This window comes from Limanda limanda, chromosome 4, assembly GCF_963576545.1.
Source record: "Limanda limanda chromosome 4, fLimLim1.1, whole genome shotgun sequence".
Taxonomy (NCBI): Eukaryota; Metazoa; Chordata; class Actinopteri; order Pleuronectiformes; family Pleuronectidae; genus Limanda; species Limanda limanda.
The window spans coordinates 11,608,302-11,635,727 of record NC_083639.1 but is presented as its reverse complement, the minus strand read 5'-3'; the positions used below and the strand labels follow the sequence as shown (position 1 = coordinate 11,635,727).

The 27,426-nt window shown below is 41.6% G+C and overlaps 4 protein-coding genes across 4 annotated transcripts; 3 read left to right on the top strand and 1 right to left on the bottom strand.

Annotated features, from left to right (window-relative positions):
- The first annotated feature begins 1,408 nt into the window (after positions 1-1,408).
- Positions 1,409-10,386, top strand: npepl1 (aminopeptidase like 1). Its single transcript, XM_061069409.1, has 12 exons — positions 1,409-1,641; positions 3,618-3,803; positions 3,954-4,124; positions 4,229-4,318; positions 4,418-4,499; positions 4,889-5,031; positions 7,275-7,352; positions 7,438-7,538; positions 7,728-7,851; positions 7,937-8,113; positions 8,446-8,556; positions 9,402-10,386. The coding sequence occupies exons 1-12, from the start codon at positions 1,492-1,494 to the stop codon at positions 9,558-9,560; spliced, it is 1,572 nt and encodes a 523-aa protein (XP_060925392.1). The 5' UTR covers positions 1,409-1,491; the 3' UTR covers positions 9,561-10,386.
- Positions 10,387-11,290: 904 nt separating this feature from the next.
- On the top strand, positions 11,291-13,530 carry LOC133000025 (tripartite motif-containing protein 16-like). Its single transcript, XM_061069879.1, has one exon. It carries the CDS (start codon positions 11,338-11,340, stop codon positions 13,012-13,014), a length of 1,677 nt encoding a protein of 558 aa, XP_060925862.1. The 5' UTR covers positions 11,291-11,337; the 3' UTR covers positions 13,015-13,530.
- Positions 13,531-14,599: 1,069 nt separating this feature from the next.
- On the top strand, positions 14,600-18,659 carry ctsz (cathepsin Z). The gene is made up of 6 exons (XM_061069119.1): positions 14,600-14,876; positions 16,144-16,307; positions 16,485-16,664; positions 16,757-16,907; positions 17,272-17,434; positions 17,891-18,659. The coding sequence occupies exons 1-6, from the start codon at positions 14,749-14,751 to the stop codon at positions 18,014-18,016; spliced, it is 912 nt and encodes a 303-aa protein (XP_060925102.1). The 5' UTR covers positions 14,600-14,748; the 3' UTR covers positions 18,017-18,659.
- A 1,115-nt stretch (positions 18,660-19,774) lies between these two features.
- nelfcd (negative elongation factor complex member C/D) lies at positions 19,775-26,290 on the bottom strand. Its single transcript, XM_061069681.1, has 15 exons — positions 26,119-26,290; positions 24,822-24,934; positions 24,526-24,635; positions 24,334-24,443; positions 24,055-24,162; positions 23,575-23,727; positions 23,044-23,174; positions 22,634-22,799; positions 22,411-22,545; positions 22,075-22,214; positions 21,342-21,456; positions 21,160-21,255; positions 20,918-21,058; positions 20,337-20,466; positions 19,775-20,098 (listed from the first exon to the last, which is right to left on the bottom strand). Exons 1-15 carry the CDS (start codon positions 26,173-26,175, stop codon positions 20,064-20,066), a joined length of 1,740 nt encoding a protein of 579 aa, XP_060925664.1. The 5' UTR covers positions 26,176-26,290; the 3' UTR covers positions 19,775-20,063.
- Positions 26,291-27,426: the final 1,136 nt, after the last annotated feature.

Genomic DNA, 27,426 nt, shown 5'->3' with positions numbered 1-27,426 from the left:
GTTTTCAGATTTTGTACTTTTACCACCTTTGGAAAGGCAAGTTGGAAAGCGCAATACATTCACACAATATAAAAAGTATTTACTTTTGATCTTACTTTTAGTGATGCTATAGCATTACAAGTCATTATGTTTGTAAATAGTTTATGTTTCACTGACACAACATCCTTCACTGCTTCAAAACATTTTGACATGCAAATGCTTTATCGCCTTATTTAATTTCAAAGGGAAGACATCTGAAAAGAAGCCTCCAAGAAATACTATTGACTATCAGGACATTTTCTGAACCCGGTGGGAATATAAAGGACTACAGTGTGAGCCGTCCAGCTGGTTTTTGGAAAAATGTCTGCAGTGTCTTGAAGGTTTCAAACACTTTTGTTAATCGCTTGAAGATCCGTGAGGCAGTTCTTGCTCACCAAAAGGTAACATTTTTTTAAGTTATTGATAGAAATTTCGATTAACACATTTTTGTAATGACTGAGAGATAAGAACTTTAAGATGATGAAAATGTCATGTTTCATTCAACTTTCTAATGTGTTTCGTCTATGCACTTCCTTGTGTTCTTTTAATGTACGACCCCCCCCTCCCCCCCCATCTATCCTTCCAGGATGTAATAAGCTTCCAAATATGGCAACATTATGAATACATTGGGCCACTTTCACAGATTTCACCTTTCATTTTCTCAGTTATTTTACAGTAAAAATACACAAAAATGTATCTCAGTATAGTCAGAGACACCATGAACAAGAATCCACTCAAAGTAACTTTTAAGGTCTCAAGGAATATTTTTAATAAGCTTCCAAATATGGCAACATTATGAATACATTCTTATTCATTACAGACTTGCCCTTTAATTTGCATTAAAAATACATGATAAAGAAGAAGGGTAAGATAAAGATGGAGATCAAGGCAAGTGAAAGAAGAGAAGGAAAATGAAATAGTTGAAAAGGAACCAACGAGTTGAGGAAAGGAGGAGGTAAAAATTACAAAGAGAAAGGAAGAAGGAAGGCATGGATAATGTAAGCTTTACATTGTCTCTCTGAAGCCCTTTTTTATTGTGGAAATGTGTTTTCTGACAGATTTTGTTGACCTTTGATCGGTTCTTCCAAAACCATCTAGAAGTTTGGTGAAAGCCATCATGATTTTTTTCTAGTTATTTTTTCCACATATACACAGACAGGGTTGAAAACAATTGCCTGCTTTGTTTTATTTATTTAGTCTCGTTAAAGCAAAGACAGCATATTTGTATGACTATTGTAAAAAGATTTAAATATTGTACAGCTCTCCTTTCTGGTCTTCATGTAGTACTTACTGCTCACAGAAAGAGGTCGTTGTGGACCGCGCATTACTTCCCTCTATAAATGAAAGCGTAGAGGAACAGTTTGGTCCTCTCTCGGCTGCCGTCGCCGCCGGTCTGGGCTCCACAGTGAACCAAAGCGGTCCGTCCACTTTCCCGCTGTCACTCCGCCTCTCTCTCTGTGGCAGGTCGCAAACATGGCGAACGTGGTGCTGGAGTTCAAGGCTTCGGCCGGAGACTCGGAGCCGCCCAGCCGCCCGGTGCTCATCGTCGGGCAGCAGAGCAACCTGCAGCAGGTCACCTGGAGCCAAGTGAAGGGGAAGCTGCAGCCGCTCGTCAGCAAAGAGGTAACCTGTCGACTCACGGTGGGAGGGGACAGCTAGCCGGAGCTAACGCTGCTAGGCTAGCCAAATGAATGTAGTGCTAGCGTCGTGGTGCACGAGTAGCTCGTTATAACTAGCACCACGACAAGCTAACTAGCGAGGTTAACCAGGTTCCTCTAACACGGCAGCTAGGTAGATGCGTGATTATATATCGGTGGAAAAAACATGTTTATGAGCTTTGAGTAATGCATTGTCTTAAGGCCGTTTTAACACTAGCTAATTATATGTGTCATTTAAATGATTTTAAACCGCTCAGCTCTTGACGTTCAAGGGTGTTCTCCAACTTGGTCAGAAACAGGAAACAATGCAAACAAACACTTCCGTGATCATAACAGTGATGCAGAGTCTGCAGCCTCCGGCTCCATGTGCAGAGGACATTGTGTTCCTGGTGCACAGTGACAGGTCCGCGGAGGTCAGACCCAGACACGCTGATCTCCTTGTTGTAAGTGAGAGGTGCAAAGTCCTCCGAGGTGGTTGTGTAACCTGCAGTCTGAAGAGAGGCTGCTGAGGTCAAGGATCGGATCAGTCTGTGTCACTGCTGCTCAGGATCCTGTGACGATGATTGTCCAACACGGTCCTCCCTCTGCTGCCTCCAGGGCCCGGATCTGTCACAAGGGCTAGATGGACTGTACGACACTGAAGCTGGGTGAATGTGGGAAGCCTGTAATTTATCAAAACTACAGTCTTCTCTAATTTTACGTATTGTTGGATTCCCACGTGGTTTTGGTGTCTCCAGACTCAGACACCTAGGCTGCATTTGAAGTTATGGCATATGAGAAATTATGTTTGTTTCCACGTCCAAATCAGCAGTAATACTGTATTCATCAGAAATACAGAACTGACCCTTGGTGGGAAATTGTTTGTAAAAAAAAACACTGTGCCCTGCAATAGAATGTATAAAATTAAGCTGAATAAGAATTTACATTTGGAATATATAACGAGATGGTGAATATCCCTTGTACGTTTGAAGGTCTTCTGCACAATTTAAATAACCATGACTACCAGTAGATGTTAGCAAGTGTTTGGGACATGACTTCAGTTGTGTAGATCAGTGTCAAGTGTTTTGGCCTTGTAATTACCGATACAGGCCGAACTCCAGGGTAGGCTGAGACTAAAGGTAAATCTGACTGGCTACTGGCTTGTATGGCAGTACTATGCAAGCCATGTGGCCGGCTCAGTAGATCAGACAACATTACCTCTATGCCTTTTTAAACTAAACACTTTCCCATTTTAGAACATAGGACATGATGGAGAATGTCCCTTATACGTTTTTCCTTATATTCATCAGAAGGTAAATCTCAGATAAATTAAGGTGTAATGTGCTAACATGAGTCCCTGTCCATGTATTCGGTGTCTGACCCACGCTGGCTGGAGGAATCATAAAGCCTGATGACCAGCCACAGGCAGAAATGACTTCCTATGCCGCTCTTTGGTGCATCTCTGTGAAACAAGTCTGCTACTGAATGTTCTCCAGTGCTTAGCCATCACGTCATTGAGTGGGTGGGAGACATTGTCCAAGAGAAGTCTGTAACTAGGACGGCATCATTCGATCTGACAGTCAGAGTCCAGATCCACCCCCACAGCATCACAAAAATCTCCCATGTGATGGTCACTCCATTGTAGACTCTGTCCAGGATGACGGGCAGAGAAGTAGCTTTAGTCTAATTGGCTTCTCCTTAACATAAGATCATATACGATCAATTCTTGCACTCCAGGAAGTTATAGATGTTGACTCTGCTCTTTGGATGGTAATGGTGTCAATACAGTGAGTGCAAGTGATTCACAGTGTGCAGGATTTTATGATATCCTTGTATACATGATATACTGTATCTCCCTCCTTCCTTTTCCGTGCAGGATTTTAATGTTTGCACGACAAATCCTGCAAAGCTGTCGTGTTTGTATACTGACCCTAAAATGGCTGTTCTGTCATGTTTTCTCAGGTCTGGCAGGCAGCTCTGAAGGGTTTGAACCCAAACCCAACAGACAGCTGCCCCCTGTACCTGAACCATGCTACGGTGGCTGCCCTTCCTTCGCGGGTCAGCAGACACAACAGCCCGTCTTCTGCCCACTTTTTGTCCCGTCTGGTCCGCTCCTGTCTGCCTGGAGGGAACACTCGCTGCATCGTGGTTAGTATCCTCATTTCAATTGTTCAGCCCTCTCAGCCCTGGTTAATTAATCTTGGCGGGTGGAGTTTTCTTTCTTCTGTTTCAACACTGGGTTGTGGAACGACAGCTTTGTGACTGAGTTGCTGATATGATTATTTCTTTCCTCTCCAGATGGTGTGCGAGCGTTCAGATGTGTTTGCATCTTCTTGTGCCATCTCTCGGGCCTTCCCCGTCTTCTCTCGTCGCTCCTCATCCTCACGCAGGGCTGAGAAAAAGCACGTCACTGTGGAGTTTCTGATCGTTGGACAAGAGAGCAGTGCCCTGGGTGTCGCAGAGCTTGAGGTAATGCCCAGATTTTTGTGGGGGGTTGTTCCAATTTCTATTAGATTTACACAGCGTTTCATTACCAAACATTCTACTATATCCTAAGATTTTTTTGTGTTTAGTGTCTCTCCAATGCTGCGGATGGAGTGCGCCTGGCAGCTCGCATTGTGGACACACCGTGCAATGAGATGAATACAGATCACTTCTTGGATGTAAGTGAAATAATTTCGGTTTTGTTGACATGACTACAGGAATATAATACTTGTATTTTACTCTAGACTTCTGTTACATATATCAATTTCTGTTTTTAGGAGATCAAGGCTGTGGGAACTGAACTTGGAATCACTCCAGTGATCATTCGTGGAGAGGAATTGAAACAAAGAGGGTTTGGAGGTATGTGTGCAAGTAGATGTCTGTAATGTGCTTATTTTTTGAGAGCTCAACTGTTATAGAAGACTGTTTACAACATTTTGCTGAGAAATAATTGACGATAAGTGTTGAAAAGATTTAATCAGTATTAAGTCATTATTTTTCATAACCGGTCATTTTGAGAGTTTCCATTATAATGGGTGACATGTTTTTCTTCATCAGTGGTATGATTACGATGTTGTTGTGTTTTCAACAGTATCTTAAAGTATTCGTAGAGTGTTATTTATCCAATTATGCTCTTCATTTGGGAAATTGAGATTTTCAATTCCAGTTAGTGAAAGATTTTTTTTAATTTAGTTTGATTATTGGTAGTTTGGATTATTTATCTATTTACTCTCCTTTTATGCGGTCAGGTATCTATGGAGTTGGAAAGGCAGCAGAGCATCCTCCTGCATTAGCCGTCCTGAGCCACACACCAAATGGTGCGACCCAAACCATTGCATGGGTGGGGAAGGGCATTGTGTATGACACTGGTGGACTCAGCATCAAGGGAAAGGTACTCCTAGTTTTCCTCTGGAGATGTGATATTATCTGTTGTACATCATGAAAAAAGTCTCTTTGTAATGCTAAGTCCCCACAGAACATAACTCTAGTTATCATGTTGTTCAATTGTTTAAACATGAATATCTTAAGAGCTGTTTTCACTCTGCAGGAAAAGTATCTAACCATAGCAGATATGAGATCTGATACGACTGTAGATTTGTGAGAGTTCTTTGCGATTTCTAAATTTAAAAATGACATTTATGGAGGGGTAGAATCTTATCCACAACTAACACCTTGCTGCAGCTTCTCGACTTCCTCGGTGAGCTTAGCCAGAAATATGATATTGGTCAGGTTCAACTTTCAGACACAGTCAGAGCCTTTAACTTTGCCACTTGCAATTGCATTTGAGCAACCCTTTCATTGTCTGTGTAGAATGCAAAAGGATTCAGAGTTTTTTGAGTATCCCCAAATCCAGGGCAATTCTGGAAAAGGCAACAGCACAGCCCCTCTCCAGGAGATTGTTTCAAGCATCAGTTCTTTGTGTGCAGATGAGCCCAACAAAACGTAGTTGGCAACGCTCTTTACATGCATAGGACTATTGGTTGATTCGAGGGTTGGCATGTCTTGGTCCCTATCCTTGCACCTGACTGCATCAGTGTTAATTTCGTTGACGATAACGATAATGAAAAATATTCGTTAACGCCCCTTTTCCCATGACTAAGACAAGACGAAGACGTAACGAAATGGATCTTTGAAAATAAAAACTATGACGAAATCTATTTTAATTTTCGTTAACGAGACGAGACGAAACGAAAATGTTGGCGGTTGACTAAGTCACAACAATTTTTAAAAACATAATCGTATCAGGCCGTCATGAAGTACCCGGAGCGGCGAGTGTGTGTGTCTGCGTGTGTGTGTCTCCCAGATGCGCTCCGGTCCCGCGGCTCCGCCCCCGCGCACTCGCTCAGAGAGACAGTGAGATCAGAGATCGTTCACGTAAAGCAGGCCGGTCACTGACTTCCCGGCTGCTTCTTAACTATGGAAACAGTGAAAACACTGAGTTTCTCTGGTCTCAGCTGCTCTGAGATCAGCGCCGCAGCTTCTGGATCAGAGCAGAGGCTGCAGCTGGTTTCTACAGAGCTCCAGCCTCTGTGTCCGCCTCCGGTCTGATCTGCTTTCACTTTTTGTTTTCACATTTCGCCAACGCCAACTAAAATATATAGGCTGCAGCTATATGTTTTTATTTATTTCAAAATAGGGTACTTCTTATTTCATACATTTCCCACAAATATGGGGATGACTCAAATAACCCTACATAGTTCTGCGTTTAATTTATTTCAAAGTAGGCCTACACTTGCCTGTGTATTTTCTTCTCCTCTTCATAAGCATTTGGTGTTTCCCTTTGTTGAAACAGGTAAAAATAAATAAAATGTCAACAGTTTTCTTTATTGTTGTTCTATAATTTCATAAATGCAATAATCTACAGATTAGTATAGTATAACTTTATATAAAATGTTATCAGCTTTGTTATCAAATATGTTTTGCGGCTCCAGACAAATTTTATTTGGGGGAAGAGGGGGCAAAATGGCTCTTTTGATAGTAAAGGTTGCCGACCCCTGCTATAGACCTATAGGAGGGACATCTAATGGACAACCTAAGTACTGCAAGCTAGACTAGTACGCAGTTGTAGACACAACACAGGGGGTCCCTGGACCTGAGAAGGGAAGATAAGGAGTTTAATGTGGCTATTAAATGTGACTAAAACTAGACTAAAATGTAATTTGTTTTCGTCGACTAAAACTAGACTAAAATGTAATTTGTTTTCGTCGACTAAAACTAGACTAAAACTAAGAAGGATAAAAATGACTAAAACTAGACTAAAAGTAATATGCATTTTCATCAAAAGACTAAGACTAAATCAAAAATAGCTGCCAAAATTAACACTGGACTGCATGCTGGGTTAATTACAATAATACATTTTATCACACGGTAAACTTTATTGTTCCAGATGGTAGTGTGTAGTAACACACTGTGATCTCAGTGATCCTATAACCTGCATGACACCCCTGACCATCTAGATTAAGCTTTAAGCAGATTCTCAATAATCCCTTCACATGCAATTGCAGCTGCATGCACCAGAGTACTGTAGTGACATATAAAAGTAAGCCCTTTTTCTGCAATTACAAGGTGCAGCAACATCAGATATTTAATTAATTGCATGTTTCATCACATTAAATATGTTTTCCTTGTTTGTAGACTACAATGCCAGGAATGAAGAGAGACTGTGGTGGAGCTGCTGCTATTTTAGGAGCTTTTAAAGCTACTATTAAACAGGTGAGGTGACTTTTTGGATTATTTCTCCACTGTCATTATAACCTGCTCTATAATTCTCCTGCTGTCATTCTTCTTTTTGCTGCAGGGCTTTAAGGATAACCTCCATGCAGTGTTTTGCCTTGCAGAGAACTCCGTTGGCCCTACAGCCACACGACCTGATGATATCCACACTCTCTACTCTGGAAAGTGAGGCCTGACTTCATGTATTGTATCATCTGCTTGGAATTATATTTCTAAAGTGTCCATTTCCTCATTTGATTTGCTCTGTGTTTCCTGTCCGTTCGTGGTGTGATTTCACTCGGTGTTTACAAGTCAAATCCAAAGAAATGAACTTGAACTTTTTTGACTTGAACATTCATCTGTTTCATCCTCAAGGACAGTGGAGATCAACAACACTGATGCCGAGGGCAGGCTGGTGCTGTCTGATGGGGTGGTGTATGCCAGCAAAGACCTGTCGGCTGATATTATTCTGGATATGGCAACTCTGACGGGGGCACAGGTCAGTGACAGCCACAGTGACTGATGTTTAATCCTTCGACAGGTATCGTCTTTGTTTCCTAAACCTTTTTGTTGTTGTCGTTCAGGGGATCTCCACAGGTAAGTACCATGCAGCTGTGATGACCAACAGTGAGCAATGGGAGGTTGCGTGTGTGCGTGCAGGACGCAGCAGCGGAGATCTCGCTCACCCTCTGGTTTACTGCCCCGAGCTGCACTTCAGCGAGTTCACCTCTGCCATGGCTGACATGAAGAACTCAGTGGCAGTAAGTAACCAATCCAACGTCCATCCTGAAGACATGAGAAAACGCATGAATATCTTGCATTAGATAGTTTGAAAGACATAATAAGTATATTATATTTCTAGTTTAATATTTGATCAATGAGGACTGTAATAATGTAAATACCAATTGCTCTTTTTAGCTTCTCTTGGTGCATGTTTTTTTTCTGAAATGTTTTAAAGAAAAACTTGGCGCCTGCAGATTGATTTTCATATCGAGTAGCATTTATTTGTCTTGGATCTTCTAATGTGATGTTGTTGGTGATATATTTGATTTTATAAAGTTGCTGAGGTTTTTTGTCCTTTGTGTTTTGACAGGATCGGGAGAACGCACAGAGTTCCTGCGCCGGTCTCTTTATTGGCTCCCACTTGGGCTTTGATTGGTCCGGCGTCTGGGTCCATGTTGACATCGCCTCTCCTGTTCACATTGTGAGTACTGGAGGTTCTGATGTGCTGTTTTTGTCCTGGAACAGATCAGGGGATAATCACAACTTTCTGCAGTAGCCTGTTTTTAGGCGTGTGCATTTGTTGACTGCCTGCAGTTGACTTGACTTGACATTAACTGATCTTAAGTGAGCAGGCAGGTGTCATTACAAATTACACAAGCTGTGAACTTTGGTGTCAGAAATAAAACTTGCTCAGACCTTGTCTTCCTGTAGCTGCTGGCTTTGTGTACTGTGTAGTTATGACTTTACAAGAGAAAGACATGGACCTCTACAAGTTCACCTCTATCGTTGAATTGTTACTTAAAAAATAGAAAACCTTATACAAAACCTTATACAACCTGTCTGTAATACTAATGTGGATTTGTCAATGTCTGTATAGAGCCGTAACTGGTTTTGAGGTCAGTTCTAACTGCCATCAGAAACTCAGGAGTCTGAAAGAAGCTAGTCAGCAGAATGTTTTAGGAAGTTGCAGCAGGCGGTTTATGAATCATGACCTTTGTATCAACTGGTAGAGAGTAATTTTGCATCTAAAACATGGAAAGTGGTGTATATGCTTTTTGATTGATTTGATCTGATGCTCTGGTCTTGTGATTCAGCGCATGACAAAAATATGACTGATCACTTTTACCGCTTTACAACGACAGAGTGTATCTTTAAACTCATCTGTCTTCTCTCAAGCAAGGAGTTAATGGTGGACTAAACTGAAGTTTCATTTATCAGGATCATTGGGTTTCAGTGACACTAACTGGTAATTAATGGGTAGCTTTACAGTATTGATACTGGATATTGTGATCTGATCCCTGTTTTTGTTGAATTTTGTCTGCGCAGGGGGAGCGTGCCACAGGATTCGGCGTTGCTCTGCTCATGGCGCTCTTCGGTCAGGCATCGGATGACTCCATGCTGAACCGCGTCTCTCCCCTGGGCGCAGCCTCCAACATGACTGAAGACCCGATGGAGCGTGACTGCAAAAGACGGAGACTGGTGTAGAACACGCCAAGCGGTTCTCTCCCTTACTCCGGCTGCTCTGCTGCCACCACCACACACCCAAACTGCCGACTCCAGCGCTCCTCAATGTAACATTTAACATTTAAAACTGAATCAACTGTGTTTGATTAAATTTGAACCGATTTTAAAATTGGCTGAAAAAAAATAGATAACCATCAATTCATCAGATATGTAATACATGATAAGAAAACGCAGGCCATCATTTGTCCTCATGACGCTGCACTTCTCTGCACTGATCGCCTCCGCAGCTTCTCCATTTTTCAGTTGCTTTTGAGGAAGATGCATTGATTGTCATGAGATCTGAAAAAGCAGGTGGTTTACATTTATGTCCGAGTTCATTCAGATCATAGTGACTGTTCAACTTTTGTATTTTATGGCATTGGTTCTTTGTCATTGGTGTTTTACAGTTAAGGATTTTACCACCTGAAACAAAAAACCTTGTTTTAAAATAACCACCTCAACAGCAGGTATCGTTGTCTGGTGACACTAAATTTAGGATTATGCCATATTTTGTCTAAGACATGTGGAATAATACCGTTTCCTGGTCAGTAAAACTGGACATTTCCTTTTTTTTGTTAAACGCAGCACTTTGTTATTTCCCTGTTAGCGGTTGGACTGCGTGATCTCTGGACTAAAATTGAGGATTGAGTGCTTACTGCAGTTTTGAACAGTTTTACAATTGTACCAGATTAGTCATTTACCCTGAATGTTTCGTCAGCACAAAAAAGATGTCAACGAAGTACTTTACAGATTCCAGCGAAGTGTGATGTTTTTTTCCACCCTTGTCAATAAAGGAAGTGCCATCTGATGTCTGAGTGTTTCATGTGAATACCCCCAAACTTAAAAGGAAACCATTTATCTTTTCACTATGAAATGTTGCTAAAACTTGCTGAAAGAAAAACAGTAAATTTTGAGTTTTAAGAGATAGAACTACAATGTTTCCTTTACCAAAACTATTACTTACAAATTTTACTGTAGGTTTTTGCTGCTTAAGTCATGTAACATGATAGTTCATTCAAAATCACCAGCTCTTTTTTTAGCTCTTAAATAATGCAGTGATACTGAGAGTTTTAAGCCCATTCACAGTGATTAAATATTTAACTGTGTTTTTAAAGTGTACGAGGAACACTTTTACACCTCTTTCAAATATTTGCATGATTTCCAAAGAAACAGGATCATGTGGCACAGGTACGCGTATAATGGAATCATCTGTATTCTCCATAAGGCCTGTTTGGCTCTTGTGAGAGATGGAAATGTAGTATGCAAATGAAGTTTATAATAGAAGCTGCTGTGCGTTCTCCAGTGCTTTTCTTCACCTTATTTGCAAATTTACAAAACAGAATAAGTAAATAATCAGCCATGAATAGACAAGGCCATCCAATTTTACACTTTAAAATATATCAAATTAATAATAAATTGAATGAAAGTTATCTCAGCTCTCTCCTTTTTTAGTTTTTCATTATTCTATAAGGGAGTTTGTATTTGTTAATTTTACTAGTTTTTCTTTCTTTGTTTTAAGGTGTGCCTTATAAATAAAGATGTGATTTATTATCAAATGCATCTATTGTGAATGAAAGATAACACACTCTGCCTCTAACTGAAAGCTCCTCTTAACACCAGGTATGAACAGGCCACTGTGAAATTGCCGTGAACTGTGGGAGATGAGTCAGTGCAGGAAGTGAACGAGAGAGGGAGGAGCAAGGATCTGTTAATGTTTACAGGAAGTGAAACTGTTCTACAGCCACTGGCACCTGCTAAAATGGCGCAGCAAGAAAATCAACTGGACAGAGAAAGATTCAGTTGTTCGATTTGTCTGGATCCGCTGAAGGATCCGGTGACTACTGGCTGTGGACACAGCTACTGTATGAGCTGTATTAACACCCACTGGGACAAAGAGGAGGAGAGAGGAAGCTACAGCTGCCCTCAGTGTAGACAGACCTTCACACCGAGGCCTGTCTTGGTGAAAAACACCATGTTAGCTGATTTAGTGGAGGAGCTGAAGAAAACTGGACTCCAAGCTGCTCCTGCTGATCACAACTATGCTGAACCTGAAGATGTGGCCTGTGATTTCTGCACTGGTAGAAAACTGAAAGCTCTCAAGTCCTGTTTGGTTTGTTTGGCCTCTTATTGTAAAAAACACCTCCAGCCTCATTTTCAGTCACCTCCATTTAAGAAGCACAAACTGGTGGAGCCCTCCGTGAAGCTCCAGGAGAACATCTGCTCTCGTCACGATGAGGTTAGGAAGTTGTTCTGCCGCACTGATCAGCAGTGTATCTGTTATCTCTGCTCTGTGGATGAACATAAAGACCACGACACAGTGTCAGCTGCAGCAGAAAGGAGTGAGAGGCAGAGAGACCTTGTGCTGAGGAGACAAACAATCCGGCAGGGAGTCAAGGACAGAAAGAAAGATGTGAAGCTGCTTCAAAAGGAGGAGGAGGCCATCAATGGCTCTGCTGATAAAGCAGTGGAGGACAGTGAGGAGATCTTCACTGAGCTGATCCGTCTGCTGAAGAAAAGAAGCTCTGATGTGAAGCAGCAGATCAGATTCCAGCAGGAAACTGAAGTGAGTCGAGTCAGAGAGCTTCAGGAGAGACTGGAGCAGGAGATCACTAAGCTGAAGAGGAAAGACCATGAACTGAAGCAGCTCTCAGACACAGAGGATCACAACCAGTTTCTAAACAACTACCCCTCACTGTCCATCAGTGAATCTACACACTCATCCAGCATCAGGATCCGTCCTCTGAGGTACTTTGAGGACGTGAAAGCAACTGTGTCACAGGTCAGAGGTCGACTGCAGGACATTCTGAGTGAGACAGAGACAGAGATTTTACAGATTGTGTCTCAAGTGGATGTTTTACTTCCACAACCAGAGCCAGAGACCAGAGCTGAGTTCTTAAAATATTTACAGGAAATCACACTGGATCCATACACAGCAAACAAAGAGCTGTTATTATCTGAGGGAAACAGAAAAGTAACATTAATGAGAGAAGAACAGTCTTATTCCAATCACCCAGACAGATTCACTGTTTGGCGTCAGGTCCTGAGTAGAGAGAGTCTGACTGGACGTTGTTACTGGGAGGTGGAGGTGGAGGTTAGAGGACTAGTTAGTGTAGCAGTCGCATACAAGAATATCAGCAGACAAGGAGAGTCACAAGAATGTGTATTTGGATTCAATGATAAATCTTGGTCGTTACATTGTTATGGAAACAGTTATATCTTTTATAACAACAGGATCAGGACTCCAGTGTCAGGTCCTTGGTCCTCCAGAGTAGGAGTGTACCTGGATCACAGTGCAGGTGTTCTGTCCTTCTACAGCGTCTCTGACACCATGACTCTCCTCCACAGAGTCCACACCACATTCACTCAGCCTCTCTATGCTGGAGTTTGGGTTTGTTATTATTCTGGAGTCACAGCTGAGTTCTGTATACTCAAATAGACTTGAGTCATTAAAAGCAGTGATTTGAACCTGGCGGATCCTGTGTCTAGCTGGCTGATCGTGATAATAATGGCGGATCGTGTTGGCATCTGATAGTGGTGGTGGACCACGATTGAGGGGGCAACTGACCATGGACTAAGATTACAACAAGATTGCTTGATATATAATATTTCTCCTTAGATACTCAACCATAACTGACAATAATCCATCAATTTATTGACCTTCCACTATGTTACAAAGTGTTTATTCTAATCAATCTTATCTTCCTGATGTCCTCCTTTACACAAGGCATCTATTGCACTTCTGTCCGTCCTGGGAGAGGGATGCCTCACATGTGGCTCTCTGTGAGGTTTCTATGTTCTCTTTAACCTGTTAAAATGTCTTTTTCAGTAGTTTTTCCTTACTCTTGTTGAAGGTTAAGGGAAGGGAATGTCACACCTTGTTAAATCCCTTTGAGACTAATTGTATTTGTGAATATGGGCTATACAAATAAAATTTGATCGATCGATTGATTTAGATTCTGTGATTTTATCATTTATTTCTTTTGTCTCCATGTGTGTTGCTCAAACAACAATGTTAATTATTGGTGATTATTATAATTTCCCGACTATTATAAAATAAAAAAATTGAAAAATAAAAAATTATAATTTATAATTACAATTTCTAGGACTGCAAAGCAGCACTGAGCCTGCCCGAACACATGCATTTTGAAGTGTTGCATGCATTTTGCGCAGTGTGGCAAGGATAAACGCATCACTTCCTGCTTCCGTCACGTGATGTTAATCCTTGCCGGCTAATTGTTCATTAGCCCACGGTCAACGCTATCAACTGCATATCACACTGTGAACATTTTATGTAAATTTAATGATAGTTGTAAAACAAAGCTTACTTCCTGTTGCCAGTAGGTGGCGCCATCAGTAATATTTCATACAGACTAACATATCTGTTCAAGTAGGGGCTCTGATGTAGCGTGAGCAATTTTGTGTCAATTGGTCAATGTTCCAACAACATAATTTTCACACTGATCAGTAGGTGGCGCTATGACCCTTAGGAAATATTGACACATAGAGCTGTTCATGCTTGGACTCTGATCATGAGACAGAAGTTTGGTGGTGATAGGAAAATGCACAGTGGAGTTATGACAACATTATCTCCTTTTGCGAAGGTCGATCCTTCGCCATACCTCAATGTTTACACAGTTTGAAGAGATGTCACAATTCTGACCATTGTCCAATGACTTGACTGAGCTTTTTTGAGCTGTATATGGTAAAGCAGCAAGGAGCAGTGCATCAAAGTATATAACATATCACTTCCTGTAGTCAGCAGGTGGCGCTGTGATTTGAAGTCATGATTTATGTGTAGATGTCATCAGGCCGGCACTCTTGTCTTACATGTCTAGTTTGGACTCGATTGGATCATGTATGTCCGAGATACAGAACCTCATGTTTCGATGGCGTGTAATCAAACTTTGATACCACGCGGTTTAAATCCCTCCCAAATAAACCATTTTCTGATCCACACTCCGGACCAGGAGGTGGCGGTAGTGCAGCCATAAACTGGATTCCACCCGCCCTTATATAAGAAGAGCAAGATTCATACTAATCAGAAGCAGCAGCAGCAGCACAGTTCAGTGTGGTTGAATCTGTCTCCTCCTCCGGCTGCTCCCCGCACCTCGTCCCCGCACCTCCCGCAGTCTACCGCCGCCTGCCTCCTGCAGCCGCCTCCCGGGGACCGATGGCCCGCAGAGTCCTCCTCGCTGTGCTCGTGTCAGCGCTGGTGTCCGCGGTGTCCGCGGGACTGTTCTACAGCCAGAAGCAGCCCTGCTACGTGCGCGCTCCCAGGAATCAATACGTCGGACTCAAGTAAGTTCAAATCAGAAACACGCGAAGTGACAGATCGGTAACTTTCAGGTTCATCCCGGCGGAGGTTAATCTGGTTTAATGTCATAGAGCCAAGTTGGTTTTACACCTAACTGGGAAGATTTCATAGAAAACCATTACCAGTAACAGCTGACTGCAACGTGAAGGAGGGCAAGTGATACGTTTCCCCTTTGTGCTGTTTAAAAAACACTTTATTTACAGGACTACATAAACAATCAATCTGGTTAGAGGTTAGAGATTTCATGTTGCCTAATGTCAACGCTTTCCACCAATCACGAGGTTTGGCTTATCACATGTTGAGGAAGTGAGCTGTGTTGTTGAGCTTATGTGACTGGAACCCTGGCTCATATCTAACACACACACACACACACACACACACACACACACACACGTTTGTACTTCTAGCTTAGTGAGGACACTCATTGAAATAATGCATTCCCTTATTCTTAGCCTAAAACCAAGTCTTAACCCCTTGAAAGTGCATTAAAGGTGGGTCAGAAAACGAGGACCAGCTAAAATGTCTTCACATTCCCAAAATGTCCTCACTGTGTAGGTTGTAGGCTTAAAATTGTCCTCACAAAAATAGCTATACAAGAGTACACTAATACTAGTCCAGTCAATTTAATGATCAGGCTTTATTACAAAAACTATATATGACATGAAATAGATTGTACAAAAACCCCAGCTATCCCCAGATATGTGACAAGACCTGACTTCAGTCCTTGGTTTGTCTGTTTGTATTTCCATCACAGTCTTGATTAAAGGAAGTGAGTATGTCTTAATGTTCCCTCAAACTTTTAATGGTTGTATATGGAGACCTTTTTTCCAAAGAAAGGGGATGAAACAGAAGAGTGAGGAAATGATCTTTAGGCAAACGTACTGTCGCTGAGAACATAGGTGCGATTTGTCCTAATGAAATTAAATACAGACGACTCCCTTTCCCTCTTCAACAGTTGGATTTTTTCCTTGTAGGTTAATCAGTCTGAAGTTCTGTTAATAATATGATAAGATAAGAAATCCTTTATTTGTCCCACAATGGGGAAATTCGCATAATCATTTATGCTTTAAAATGGCCTAGAAGTAAATGACCATTAGAGCTCAGGTCCATCTTTTAAAGGTTTGTTTTATCCGAACAATAAGACGTTCAGTTTACATTGATCTGAAACAGACAAGTACAGCAAATGATCTTGATTGAATACTTAAGAGCTGCAGCATATTTAAATGTGTTTACTGACCTGTCTGTTTACAGGACCTATCCTCGACCTCATGAGTATTTAAACATATCCGATCTGCCCAAGGCGTTGGACTGGAGGAACATCAGCGGCGTAAACTATGTCAGCACAACCCGTAACCAGCACATTCCCCAGTACTGTGGCTCCTGCTGGGCTCATGGCAGCACCAGTGCCATGGCAGGTATGACTCATGACAAATTGCCCTCAGGATACTCGGTGTGTATTAACAGCTCCTCGCATGAATTCTCAGAAATATTATAAATGTTCCACTTCTTCTTTGCACAGAAGGAACTTAACAGAAACAGGTTGTCATGTTTTTTCAGTTCTCATTTGTATTGAAGTTCTTCTCTCTGTCCAGATCGCATCAACATTAAGCGGAAAGCAGCGTGGCCGTCTGCCTACCTCTCTGTCCAGAATGTGATCGACTGCGCTGACGCCGGCTCTTGCCACGGAGGCGATCACACCGGAGTTTGGCAGTACGCCAGCAAACATGGGATCCCAGACGAGACCTGCAATAATTACCAGGCTAAAGACCAGAGTGAGTGTCCTGCAAAAAAACAAATAAGCGATTACGTACAAACACGAAGCCTGTGAGCCTGAGCTCTGCATGTCCTCTGTCCCTCTCTCCAGAATGTAAGCCCTTCAATCAATGTGGCACGTGCACCACATTCAATGTGTGCAACATAGTGCAGAACTATACTCTGTGGAAAGTGGGAGATTATGGAGATGTCAGCGGGAGAGAGAAGATGATGGCAGAGATCTCCACTGGAGGACCAATCAGGTTTGCTATTTGCTTCTCTTGGAACAGAACAACAGTTAGTTCAGTGTCATTTCATGCATCTTAATTGATCTCCTTCTGTCTGCATGTGGAACTCATATCTACAGAACCGTTCAATTTAACAGCTTCACACTCGGCATGTGTAGAGTCCAAAGAAGTGAATTTTGTGCGATTTAGAAATACCTTCCAAATCAATGAAGGTCATCCATATCAGCGCCGGTCATCCATAACACACTATTGCCCTCTGTGTCATTGCTGTGGAATATCACATTACCATATATCCAAATCACCTGCTTTGCTGATGTCAGTCATTGTTTCTCCTTCACCCGGAGCGAGGATGTGATCTGTGGTGCTTTGTATTCTCCAGCTGTGGGATTATGGCGACAGAGACGCTGGACGCATACACCGGAGGGATCTACTCTGAATACCAGGAGTCGCCTGGCATCAACCACATTGTGTCGGTGGCAGGATGGGGAGTGGAGGACGGCGTGGAATTTTGGATTGTGCGCAACTCCTGGGGAGAGCCGTGGGTAAGTCTTCATCAAACAGAGGAATTCAGTTTGAATGCAGTGAAAGTAGGAGCGGTCGTCAGATCGAGGGTGACAAGTAAAGAGTTTTTCTAAAAAGTTTACTTTCAGCAAATTTGTGTATGCAGGATTTTCTTAAAGCCCCTGAAAACCTGATAAAGAAAATGTCCTGATTTTATTTTTCTAATTAATGAGTGATTGTAACTATATAAGTAGTGTTATTATATCCAGAACTACGACGGAGTGTTATGGCCACTTATAGGCAAACAATATCATATATTTCGAGGATTAAAACTTAATTTAACGAAAAAAGTCATACCCCTCGATGGGGTTAAAGGTTTCAAAAAATGACATCAGACATTTTTAAAGACCCAGGTGACACCTTCAGTTTGCTGTGGCAAGTTTGACGACAGTTCATCAATTATCACAATGATGAGTTTCTGATTCATTTGTGTTCAGGGGGAGAAGGGCTGGCTCAGGATCGTGACCAGTGCCTACAAGGGAGGAAGTGGCAGCACCTACAACCTGGCGTTGGAGGAGGACTGCATGTACGGGGACCCAATTATCGGGAAAGGCGCCCTCTAGAGGAGACCTGTGGCCACAGTGTCGTCGGGAGTCTTACTGCACATGCTCATGTCTTCCTGTCTCAGGCAGAGGGGGGGATTTTTTTATGTAATAGCTTGAAAAGGGAAATTCAAATTTTTTAATGTTTTAAGATATCTTAGGTCAGATTTTCAGCTGAATATTAGACCTGCTTGAATCAACGTAGATTCGTTTTTTATCACAGTGACGCGTGTCGACTTTTTCAACGGTTTGAAACTTTTAAATGGCGGCGGAGGTGAAACTCATCTCTGAAACATTCAGCCACTGAAGCTGTGTTTAACAGCTGTTTTATAGGATGAATACATTCAGTTGACATAATTTAAAATGATGTACACAAAGCACGTTTTTTCAATGCAATGCAAAGTGACTCAGCCAAAGAACACGGCTGTTTGTCCTGCACAGCTCCGACACTGAATGGTTTCATTGCCTGATGTTTATGTTTTGACTGAATTGACACAGAATTTGTGCACAAATCATTTGAACATGTGCCTTACATGCAGTCAGTGTAGAGATACAATTGATGTTATTTTCTTTTTGCTTTCCTGCTGAACAATCTACACATCACATGTTGAAAACAGCTCATATCTGTTATCTCAAACTATGCCAATAAACACAAGTGACGCTCTGCTTTGTTATTGGTCCATTTGTTATAGGCTTTCTTCTGTGGCTCCATCATGTGATCAAACTAGCAACCTGTTTACCCAGAAACAGTTTTTTTTTTTTTGTAAATGGCTGAAATAAAACACTTGAATTCAACCAATTGGGTATTTTTAACGTCCCAACCCCAAAGGTTCCAGCACTTTCACTAATTACTACAGGATTTTTTAGGGCAAAGAGAAAACTTTATTTAGACCCTGGTCCCTGTCGTTGAAACACAAGGAGTTCCTGCAAAGGTTCCTAACCTTACCTGTGGTCGAATCGCAGATAAGATGTATCCTTTGAGTATCAGGTACTTTCCGTGTGTTGTTGTAAAAATTCAGTTTCCTCCTCTTTCATAACATGATTAAACAGAAACTTGGCAGGCCACTCCTGCTGCATAACCCGTTTATCTACTGTGTATTCACCAAATGTAGACGGTACATAAGCATGTTCCAGTCATCAAGGTATTTATTTTCGGCTGTTTCTAATAGCAAAGGTTTGAAAGGTTCTTTGGAGAAAGCACGTCTGATGCTGATCAGGTTTCGAGGTCTTGGTCGATATTTACCAATGTCAGATGAGGTAGATTTTATTCTGAACTGTGTCTGCACTCAGTGACCTTACCAATCCCTGGAGTGTGACGTCCTAATCCATTAAGTGGAATTAAACTTAATTCTTTTTTTATCAGTTTTATGGCGTAACAATGATTTGTTGTTCACATCTGACGGCTCAAATAGACAGAAGGGCATTTCAGTGTTTTTCCATTAATTATCTAGACTGTGGTGGCCCATTACATTCTAATGTTCTGCCAGTTTCATACCGAACCAAAAATAAATGTAGACTTCTCACAATGACGTAAGAGTCAGACCTACCAGGTTCAGCTGCAGTTATGTGTTGTCTTGCGAATGACTTTCAATGCTTTGCTCTCACACGTGACAATGTTCACTTTCACTCTGTGGCCGTCGCCGTGAACTGTGTGGGGGTGCAACCATAGACTCAATCAATTCTGTGGGAAACACTGCATTTATATATAAAGTTTCTCAAGGAAAATCATAAAAATGTGGCCTTTTAAGATGGTGATTGCATTAAAAAAAGGATTTAAAATGACATTCAGGTTTTTATTTTAAAACAGCATCAATCACCATGAAATGCAGAAAATATAACAGTGTAAAAGAAAAAAAAAAGGTGAGCCTGTTCTGTCGTTTACCACATTTCCACCAACTCCGTGACATTTGCCTCTTTGTCGTCGAAGAAGAAAACGATCCTCATTCGCTTGGTCAAACTGAAAAGTCTTGTCTCCAAGCGATTAGCTCTAGCGTCAAGCTGAGCATTTGGTTATTGTTGAGATCACAGATCGTCTCCAACTAGAATGTTTTCAGTGTCCTTTTCCACTTCAGTTAATCATGATGAAGTTTGATTTGCAATGAGCTGGAAAAACAAAGCAAATGTTAGTGAGGAGGAAAAGAGGAAGTGTTCATAATTAAACACGATACTCGTTTTTTCATCTTCTAGTTTCACATCCAAAGTGTTGTTTGTGAAATACACTTCCTACTTTTGTTTGTACAACTTGTGAAGCTCTAATACAGTTGGGTATGGAATGAAATACTCCCGTTGAACGCCATTCTCTCTGAATAAGGAGGGCTAAAACTATTATTACATCACTCACCAATAAACTCAGCAACAGGGTCGTGATCTCCCTCCGTGCGGATGGTCCCTGCGATGCTGTCGTTCTCCAGGATCGGCAGGAAGAGCTGAACGAAGTCTGATGTGTAGGGAGGCGCGATCACATCCAGCACCTTTTAAAGAGACGCTGGGGTTAAAACTAAACTTAAGAAGACACTTCTTTGACACTCAAGTTATATTTTCTGATGGGTGTTCATGTAGGAAATACTTATAAACACTGTAGTAAAACAGGCCTGTTTTACATCATGATCAGTTGACCAAAGAGGCAGATTGTATCTCATATTTTATCTTAAGAAGTATTCAGATATTTTATTAAATACACGCTGTGCACAAGATCAGCCATTCTCCCTGTTTTTTCATATCAAAATAAAATATGAAATAAACAATAATGTATATTGTTGATTCGATATATTAAAATCTATTTTAAGTCCATTTCAGGACCTCATGTGTAAATCATAGTTAATGATTGGCAGGATTGGCAGGCTCTGTAACTTCTGTGACAGATTAAAAATATTGAATCCCTTCTCCCCTATTTATTGTATAGAGTTTAGAAGCTGCTGTTACCTCGGTGACAAAATATCTAATGAGGGAAATATCCGTGTTGAGCTTCTCCAGACACTTTCGAATATAACCGACTACAGGCAGCACGTAGCCACGACTCAGCAGATGAACCATTCGGTCCAGCAGAGTCTTCTTCAGCTCCAGCTGAGGGGGAAGTAAAACAACATGGCGTCAGTTGACAGTGGCACAGTCAGAACATACAGACCTCCGGTGGAAAGTAAAACGGGAAGTATTCAAACACACACCTGCTCCATGACGTCCAGCTGAGAGTGCTCCGTCTCAAACAGCTTGATGAGCAGCTGTAATACCTGTGGATGCAGCAGCTGATGACACGTACAGATCTGTGCAGAGGAAGAGTTTGTGTTAAAATTCACATTGTTGTCGTTAAGACTGAAAATTACACTTTCATCTCAAAGTGATCTCCCACCTCGTCCAGCAGAGCTAGATGCACTGGAGTGTGGTCAGTCTGGAGCTGAAAGTACCGCGGCTCAGACACCGTCCAGTCCACCCACTTTAACACACCCATGGCAACGACTGGAAACCTAAACACACACAAAGAGGGGTCAGTCAAGTCAAGAAAAGTAATTTGACAAATTCAGTTGCTCATAAAATCTGGTGAATCTTTTTATCTCCCCATAGAGGTTAGGGTTTCCCCCTTGTCCGTTTGTTCATCAGTCAACAGGACTATGCCACAACTAAACTTATTTTCTAAAAACTTGGTTAGAGGGTGGGACATGGGCCAAGAGACAACTATTTAAATTTGAGGGTGGATCTGGGAATTTTCGGCCTGTCATTATCATTTCATTTTTATGAGTGTGTGAAATTGGGTGCAGCTGATTGAATGAAAGAGGACTGTCGGGCCACATTGGAGGTATGTACTGTACAGAGTGTCATTTGGTTTACTCCACTGTTGTGTAAATGTTTTCCCCTATATTTATTTTATTTTATGGAAAAATGTTTTCCGCTTTTTCCACCGCTAACAAAAACCTTGAGAACTAACTTTGACATCTGTTTGCACCAACTGAATGCATTGTAGAATATTTCTTCTGTCTCTTAATACCAACAACAAAACTTATTATAATAATAAACAAGTCCTTGTCTTAACTATAACTATGATCAGTAGGTGGTGCAGCTGTGTGGTAGTGGAATGCTGCTCTCACCGGATGCACTGGTACAAAGTGCCGAGTTCGGCCACCAGCTCCGTGGCTCCTTTGTTCTCATTGCAGCACAGGTTGTGCACAGTCTCTATGGCCTTAGACGTCGACTTGAGCTCATCTTTGTTGATGTTTACTCGCTTGTTCTGGGAATGAAACGTTGCAACATGTAAGAGAGAGCTTCAGAAGCAGGTGTGAGACCAGGTAGCATTAAAGAAATGTAGGATTGATCAAAAGCAGTTGACAACGTCTTATAAAACCTTGCTTGGAATTCATTTCAAGTACAACACAACTACTGCAAACCAGTCTGCAGATTTCAAACTGTATCCCTGTTGTCTGTACCTTTTTCCACGTCTCTACCACACTAGCAGCGTAGGCCAGGATATGGATGTATTTGTGTTTATGGTCCTGGTTGATCTTTGACCCAGGCTTAAACAGTGACTGCATGAAGAGGTCCAGAAACGCAGGCACTCTGATCTAAAGACGTGAAAGAAAAAGGTTTCAGTCGTCAGAACTTTATCAAGTATTAAGTGGACACATAGAGTCGGAGACGCTCTATCCTCACCAGCTCCACAGGAGGAGGGTCCATGCTGCTGAACATCTTGAACAGAACTGTGATGTCTGCAGGGTTCAGTGCTCCTTTCGACAACATGGCACCCAGTGCTTGACACGCTCGAGGGTAGGCTGCTGCTGTACCGAGCGCGAGGGTAATCTGACTGGCATCGTGACCTCTGAGAAAAGAATCACAACCACACAATTGATGTCAGCAGTGAAAGTTGGTATTTGTGTCCTGGGGCTTGTTGCAAAAGTGAGATTTAGTGAGTTAAGTAGATACGATAGGGATAAGGTTACTCAGTAAAACCTGGATCAGTCTCAAACAGCACTGATTTACACTCTGATCTTAAATGTATCCACTTGATCGATTCTATTCTATGAATCTATAGAGCAGACCAAGCTAGACTGTGAGAACTGTACCTCACGTGAGCGGACTTCTGCACCTCCTGGCCGATCCTACGAACGGCCGAACCGCCCTGTTCCTCCTGAGACAGGATGGACATCATCGCCTGGGCGAAGAGGTAGGTGTGCTCACCATGACACACCATCTTCTGCAGGAGAGAGGCGGGAACAACTCAGCAGAAATCACCGGAAAAACAAACAGCAAATCAAGATCCTAAGATGAAGCCAAATTCCTCGTTTTGATTTTCAGTTAAATAGAACCAGCTTAAAACGGAATAATCAATTGTCAAATTCGTAAATACATTTCTGTTGAGACAAATTTATTGTCTGATCGTCAATTCTACACAAAATGAAGGTTGCTAATAATATATAAAAATAACTAAATGTAAAAAAGTATTATATAAAGGATCTGATATTTGAAAAGATGAAACCAGATTTGTTAAAGTAGTAGCAGGACTTCAAGATATAATTGAATTGCTGAATACAGATAATAAAGTTTTCATTTCATAGAATCGTGGTTTACAGAGAGAAAGCTAAAAGAAGCCTCACAGCAAACTCCGGCAGATTCTTCTCCAGGTTTTCTTCTCCTCCATCCATCAGCGTCGCCAAAGAAGTCCTCAACACTCGGGAGAAAACTTCCAGCTGCTGACATGCTGTAGACACACTGGTGATCTCACCCTGGTAACCAGCGTCTGAAATAAGCTAGTTCAGAAAACACAAACAGCATGACATCATCCCCAAAAACTCTACCTCATATCTAGCTGTCTTTTCCCTGCAACTATAAATTACTTGTCTGTTTTAAGGTAATTTATCCACAATCTGTTCACTATATATGAGTTACAGTGATACAAATAATGCCTATCACAGTAGTAGACTACAAAATCATGTCCTCACATTTCTATTTTTTATCAGTTAAAAAGAAATATTAAATTTGCATTGAAATAAAATTTACAAAAGACCTCCCATTGAAAAAGGCAATATAAGCCTATTGAGCAATATATCGGTGAAGTTGTTTTTGTGTAGGTTTACCTTTACAGTGAAGTTGAGCATCAGACAGTCTGGATGAGCCTCGGCCAGCTTATAGAAGAGATCTCTCCACGTGGTGTGTGCAATCATCTGCTCCAGCCAAGCTGGAGTCTGGGAACACAGCACACCCGTTCAGTTTTATATCTGCACAACTCTCCTACTTCTCAGGTGGAGAATTTCACCCAAACATATCTAGTTCATTACATCTACAGTTAGATGTAACCTTGATGATTACGTTTTTAGTATAGTAAGAAAAAATCCACCAGCATTCACAAATCTCACCTCTCCCTCAACAGTGAAAATGGAATCTGCTTTCTGGGGGTCAAAGTGTTTTATCAGGAGACTCTTGAGGTGGTTTTCTACTCGCTCTTGGACCTGAGCAGGCTCGACACCTGCAGTCAAAACAGAGAGCACAGATCATTACAAGGTCATCAAACCAGGCTATGGTTACACACTTTGCAGACTGTTACTCACCCATCTGGATGAGCCACTCTGCAAGCAGATTAACGGTCTGAGCCACGGCAGAGTAGTTTTCAGAGAGAAGTTGGATGACGTGTTCTGGAGAGCCACCTGCTAGGAAATACCTGTGAGGAAAAACATGGTTTCTATCATCCAATGCTGAGTAGATATGAATGGATCAAGCCTCTTCTCGTACAGGTCAAAACACCAGTGATAATTTAATCTTCTTAATCTCATCTTGGTGTTTTTTTCGTCTTGCACAGAATGCTTGAGGATTCATGATATGATGCTATGAGGAGACAGGTGCTGACGTTTTGAGGGTGTTGAAGATCGCAGGCTCCATGATGTAATCCCTGCTGGTGAATTTCTGCAGACAATCTTCCTGGATTTTCCCGTCATTTTCCCCTTCAACGTAAACGCCGTCCTGCAAAAAGACATATGTTTATACCTCTGAATGTTCTGTCCTCGCTCTGCTTTACATACAGTCAAACGTTCACAGGGCAGACCACACTGAGATGACTCAGCCATAGAATCGGAATTGGAATCGTGTTTATTCCCAAGTGGGTTTTCAACACTAAGGAATTTACTTTGCTGTTTGATGCACAATAAACCTAAACAGTAGAAAGATTGGATCTCTACATTCAAATGCTCTGTTCTAATGTGCAATAATGAAGTTACAGTTCATTATACAGACACTTCTCATTCATTAATGTTCTACTAGGCTGTAATAGAGCTTTACTTTGAAATTATTAAAACTGTGTTTTTAACCTGTTGAGGTTTGGTCTGAAACGGCTTTAATTATTGTAGCATGTTATAGAAAGAGTGGAAGCTGCTGGACTTTGTTTTGGGACAGAATACACTGTGCATTTATAGAACTAGACAGAATAGAGAACATTTCAGATGAGGAGTTTCTCACAATGGTTTTAAACAAAAACTTGGAGTCAGTCTGGATTTAGATTTGTGAATAATGTTGATGAATGTTTATCTGTCCCTGTTGTTGGGGGGAGCTCACAGTCAACCCTGTGTCAATATGAAACTTTTAAAAGCAGCTAAGAATTGAATCTGATTATTGTGTCATTATTATTCATCATCTATTGAAAAAGTAAAGTATTTGAAAATCAAAAACGTTTTTTTAATATGAGACCTTTTCATTTGAAAACAGTAGAATGTGACTCCTGAATTTTAAATGTTATAACCCACTGACAAACCAAAGTGTGCAAGTGTTGTATACAAAACTTTGTGCTGCAGATCCAGCTTTAAGTCATTCAGCTCTAATGTTTACCAACAGTCTCCAGAAGCTTCACATTATGCATAAAGGTATAAAGACATTAGTGCGTCTTTAGGTTTATTAGCAGCTGCACTGACGTGAGTAACAGCGAGTGCACCAGCTGTGTCTCTAGTTAGCATGTAGCCGGTGTTAGCAGCTAGCTGAGCCGCCCAGCTCGGTTCAAACCACACAGGACATGTGGACAGATGTGAGGACGCATCTGTCTCTGCACATGACCTCTGCGTGTGTGAGCTGAACCTTAATGTTCACTTATCACAGTTAGTTAGCAGCAGGAGCAGCTAAGCTAACGCTAATGCCGAACGAAGAGCAACAAGTCTCACCGAGTTGCCGTCCGTGCCCTCCCAGTCTCCGGCAGTGCTGTAATACTCCTCCTCCATGGTGACGGGGGAAAGGAAACGTTCACCTAGCTGCAGTTACTCAGCTGGGACTTTATAATCTTCTTTAGCCGCTGGAAACAGGGAACGTGTTTAGCCTGCGAGCTAACAACAACAACAGCAGCAGCAGCAGGAGGAGGAAGATGGCGAGCCGGAGAGGCCACGCCCCCTGGAGATGGAGGGTATTTCCCTGCGCTTGGACTGAAAGGTACGGCTGCCTGCAACAAAACAGCACTACACAACAACAACTCTGCAAAACAGCAACACAATCACACAGCACAACACAATTACAATTCTACAACCTAGCGCCACACAATCACAAGACTGCAACACAACTCTGCAACACTATCACACATCGCTACACAACACAATCACAAATAAACCCAGCAGAACACCACAACACAATGACCGTACAGTTGAATAAGACCCCTCTCTCTCTCTCTACACACATATAAGCTCGATGAGGGATATATTGCAGGAGTGTTGCAGGACTGTCAAACTATAAACCCCTTAGTAAACATGGTCTCAATACAAACCTTGCTTTAAAAATGTTTAAAGCCCTTGGATTTAAACTGCAGCAGTTTGCACACACAGCTGCACAATGTCCATTATGCACAATACACACGAGATTAGGACGTGACCTCCATTGTTGTGAAGCAAACTATTTAATTACTGTTAATGGCTCATCTACTTTACATGTGGTGAGAAGTGAAACATGTGCAGCAGAGTGCTTCCAACAGAAAGAAAGACACCACTACAAAGTGTCTTGCCCATGTAACGGCACAACAGCTGCTGGGTGAGCTTAATCACATCTTAAGGTGACACAATAAATTATGCATGAGGATTGATGTTTTCAGCAGTTATGCAGTCGCTGTACCTATTTGTATTTTTTCTAATCTCTTTGGTTTATTATAGATTGAACTATCAATCAAAACATAAAATCACTTATTTCCACTTGCAGATTTAATTAGGGCCGCAGCACTGACAGACAGTGAGGCCCTATTGAAATTGTAAGGATTATTATTATTATTCAGGCAAATGAATTGGCTATTTGAGGGTTTTAACATGCTCAAATTCTTACTAAAATTTGCAGAAAATTAGAAAGTGGTGAAAATTTACGTATTCTGGAAGAATTTTTAATCGGCGTTGCAAAATGGCTCAACGGTGCCTCCCCGAGACCCCCGGAACATGTTCACATTGAACGATCTTCACAAAAATCGATACACATATTAGTGGCCAATTTGGCCATATTCC

Coding starts and splice junctions, on each gene's coding strand:
- npepl1 (XM_061069409.1), top strand. CDS start 1,492: ATGGCGAACGTGGTGCTGGAGTTCAAGGCTTCGGCCGGAGACTCGGAG. Junction 4,125..4,228: donor TGGGTGTCGCAGAGCTTGAG/GTAATGCCCAGA, acceptor TTTTGTGTTTAG/TGTCTCTCCAATGCTGCGGA. Junction 4,500..4,888: donor GAAACAAAGAGGGTTTGGAG/GTATGTGTGCAA, acceptor TTATGCGGTCAG/GTATCTATGGAGTTGGAAAG.
- LOC133000025 (XM_061069879.1), top strand. CDS start 11,338: ATGGCGCAGCAAGAAAATCAACTGGACAGAGAAAGATTCAGTTGTTCG.
- ctsz (XM_061069119.1), top strand. CDS start 14,749: ATGGCCCGCAGAGTCCTCCTCGCTGTGCTCGTGTCAGCGCTGGTGTCC. Junction 14,877..16,143: donor AATCAATACGTCGGACTCAA/GTAAGTTCAAAT, acceptor GTCTGTTTACAG/GACCTATCCTCGACCTCATG. Junction 17,435..17,890: donor ACTCCTGGGGAGAGCCGTGG/GTAAGTCTTCAT, acceptor ATTTGTGTTCAG/GGGGAGAAGGGCTGGCTCAG.
- nelfcd (XM_061069681.1), bottom strand. CDS start 26,175: ATGGAGGAGGAGTATTACAGCACTGCCGGAGACTGGGAGGGCACGGAC. Junction 24,636..24,821: donor ATCTTCAACACCCTCAAAAC/GTCAGCACCTGT, acceptor TTTTCCTCACAG/GTATTTCCTAGCAGGTGGCT. Junction 22,546..22,633: donor ACCCTCCTCCTGTGGAGCTG/GTGAGGATAGAG, acceptor TCACGTCTTTAG/ATCAGAGTGCCTGCGTTTCT.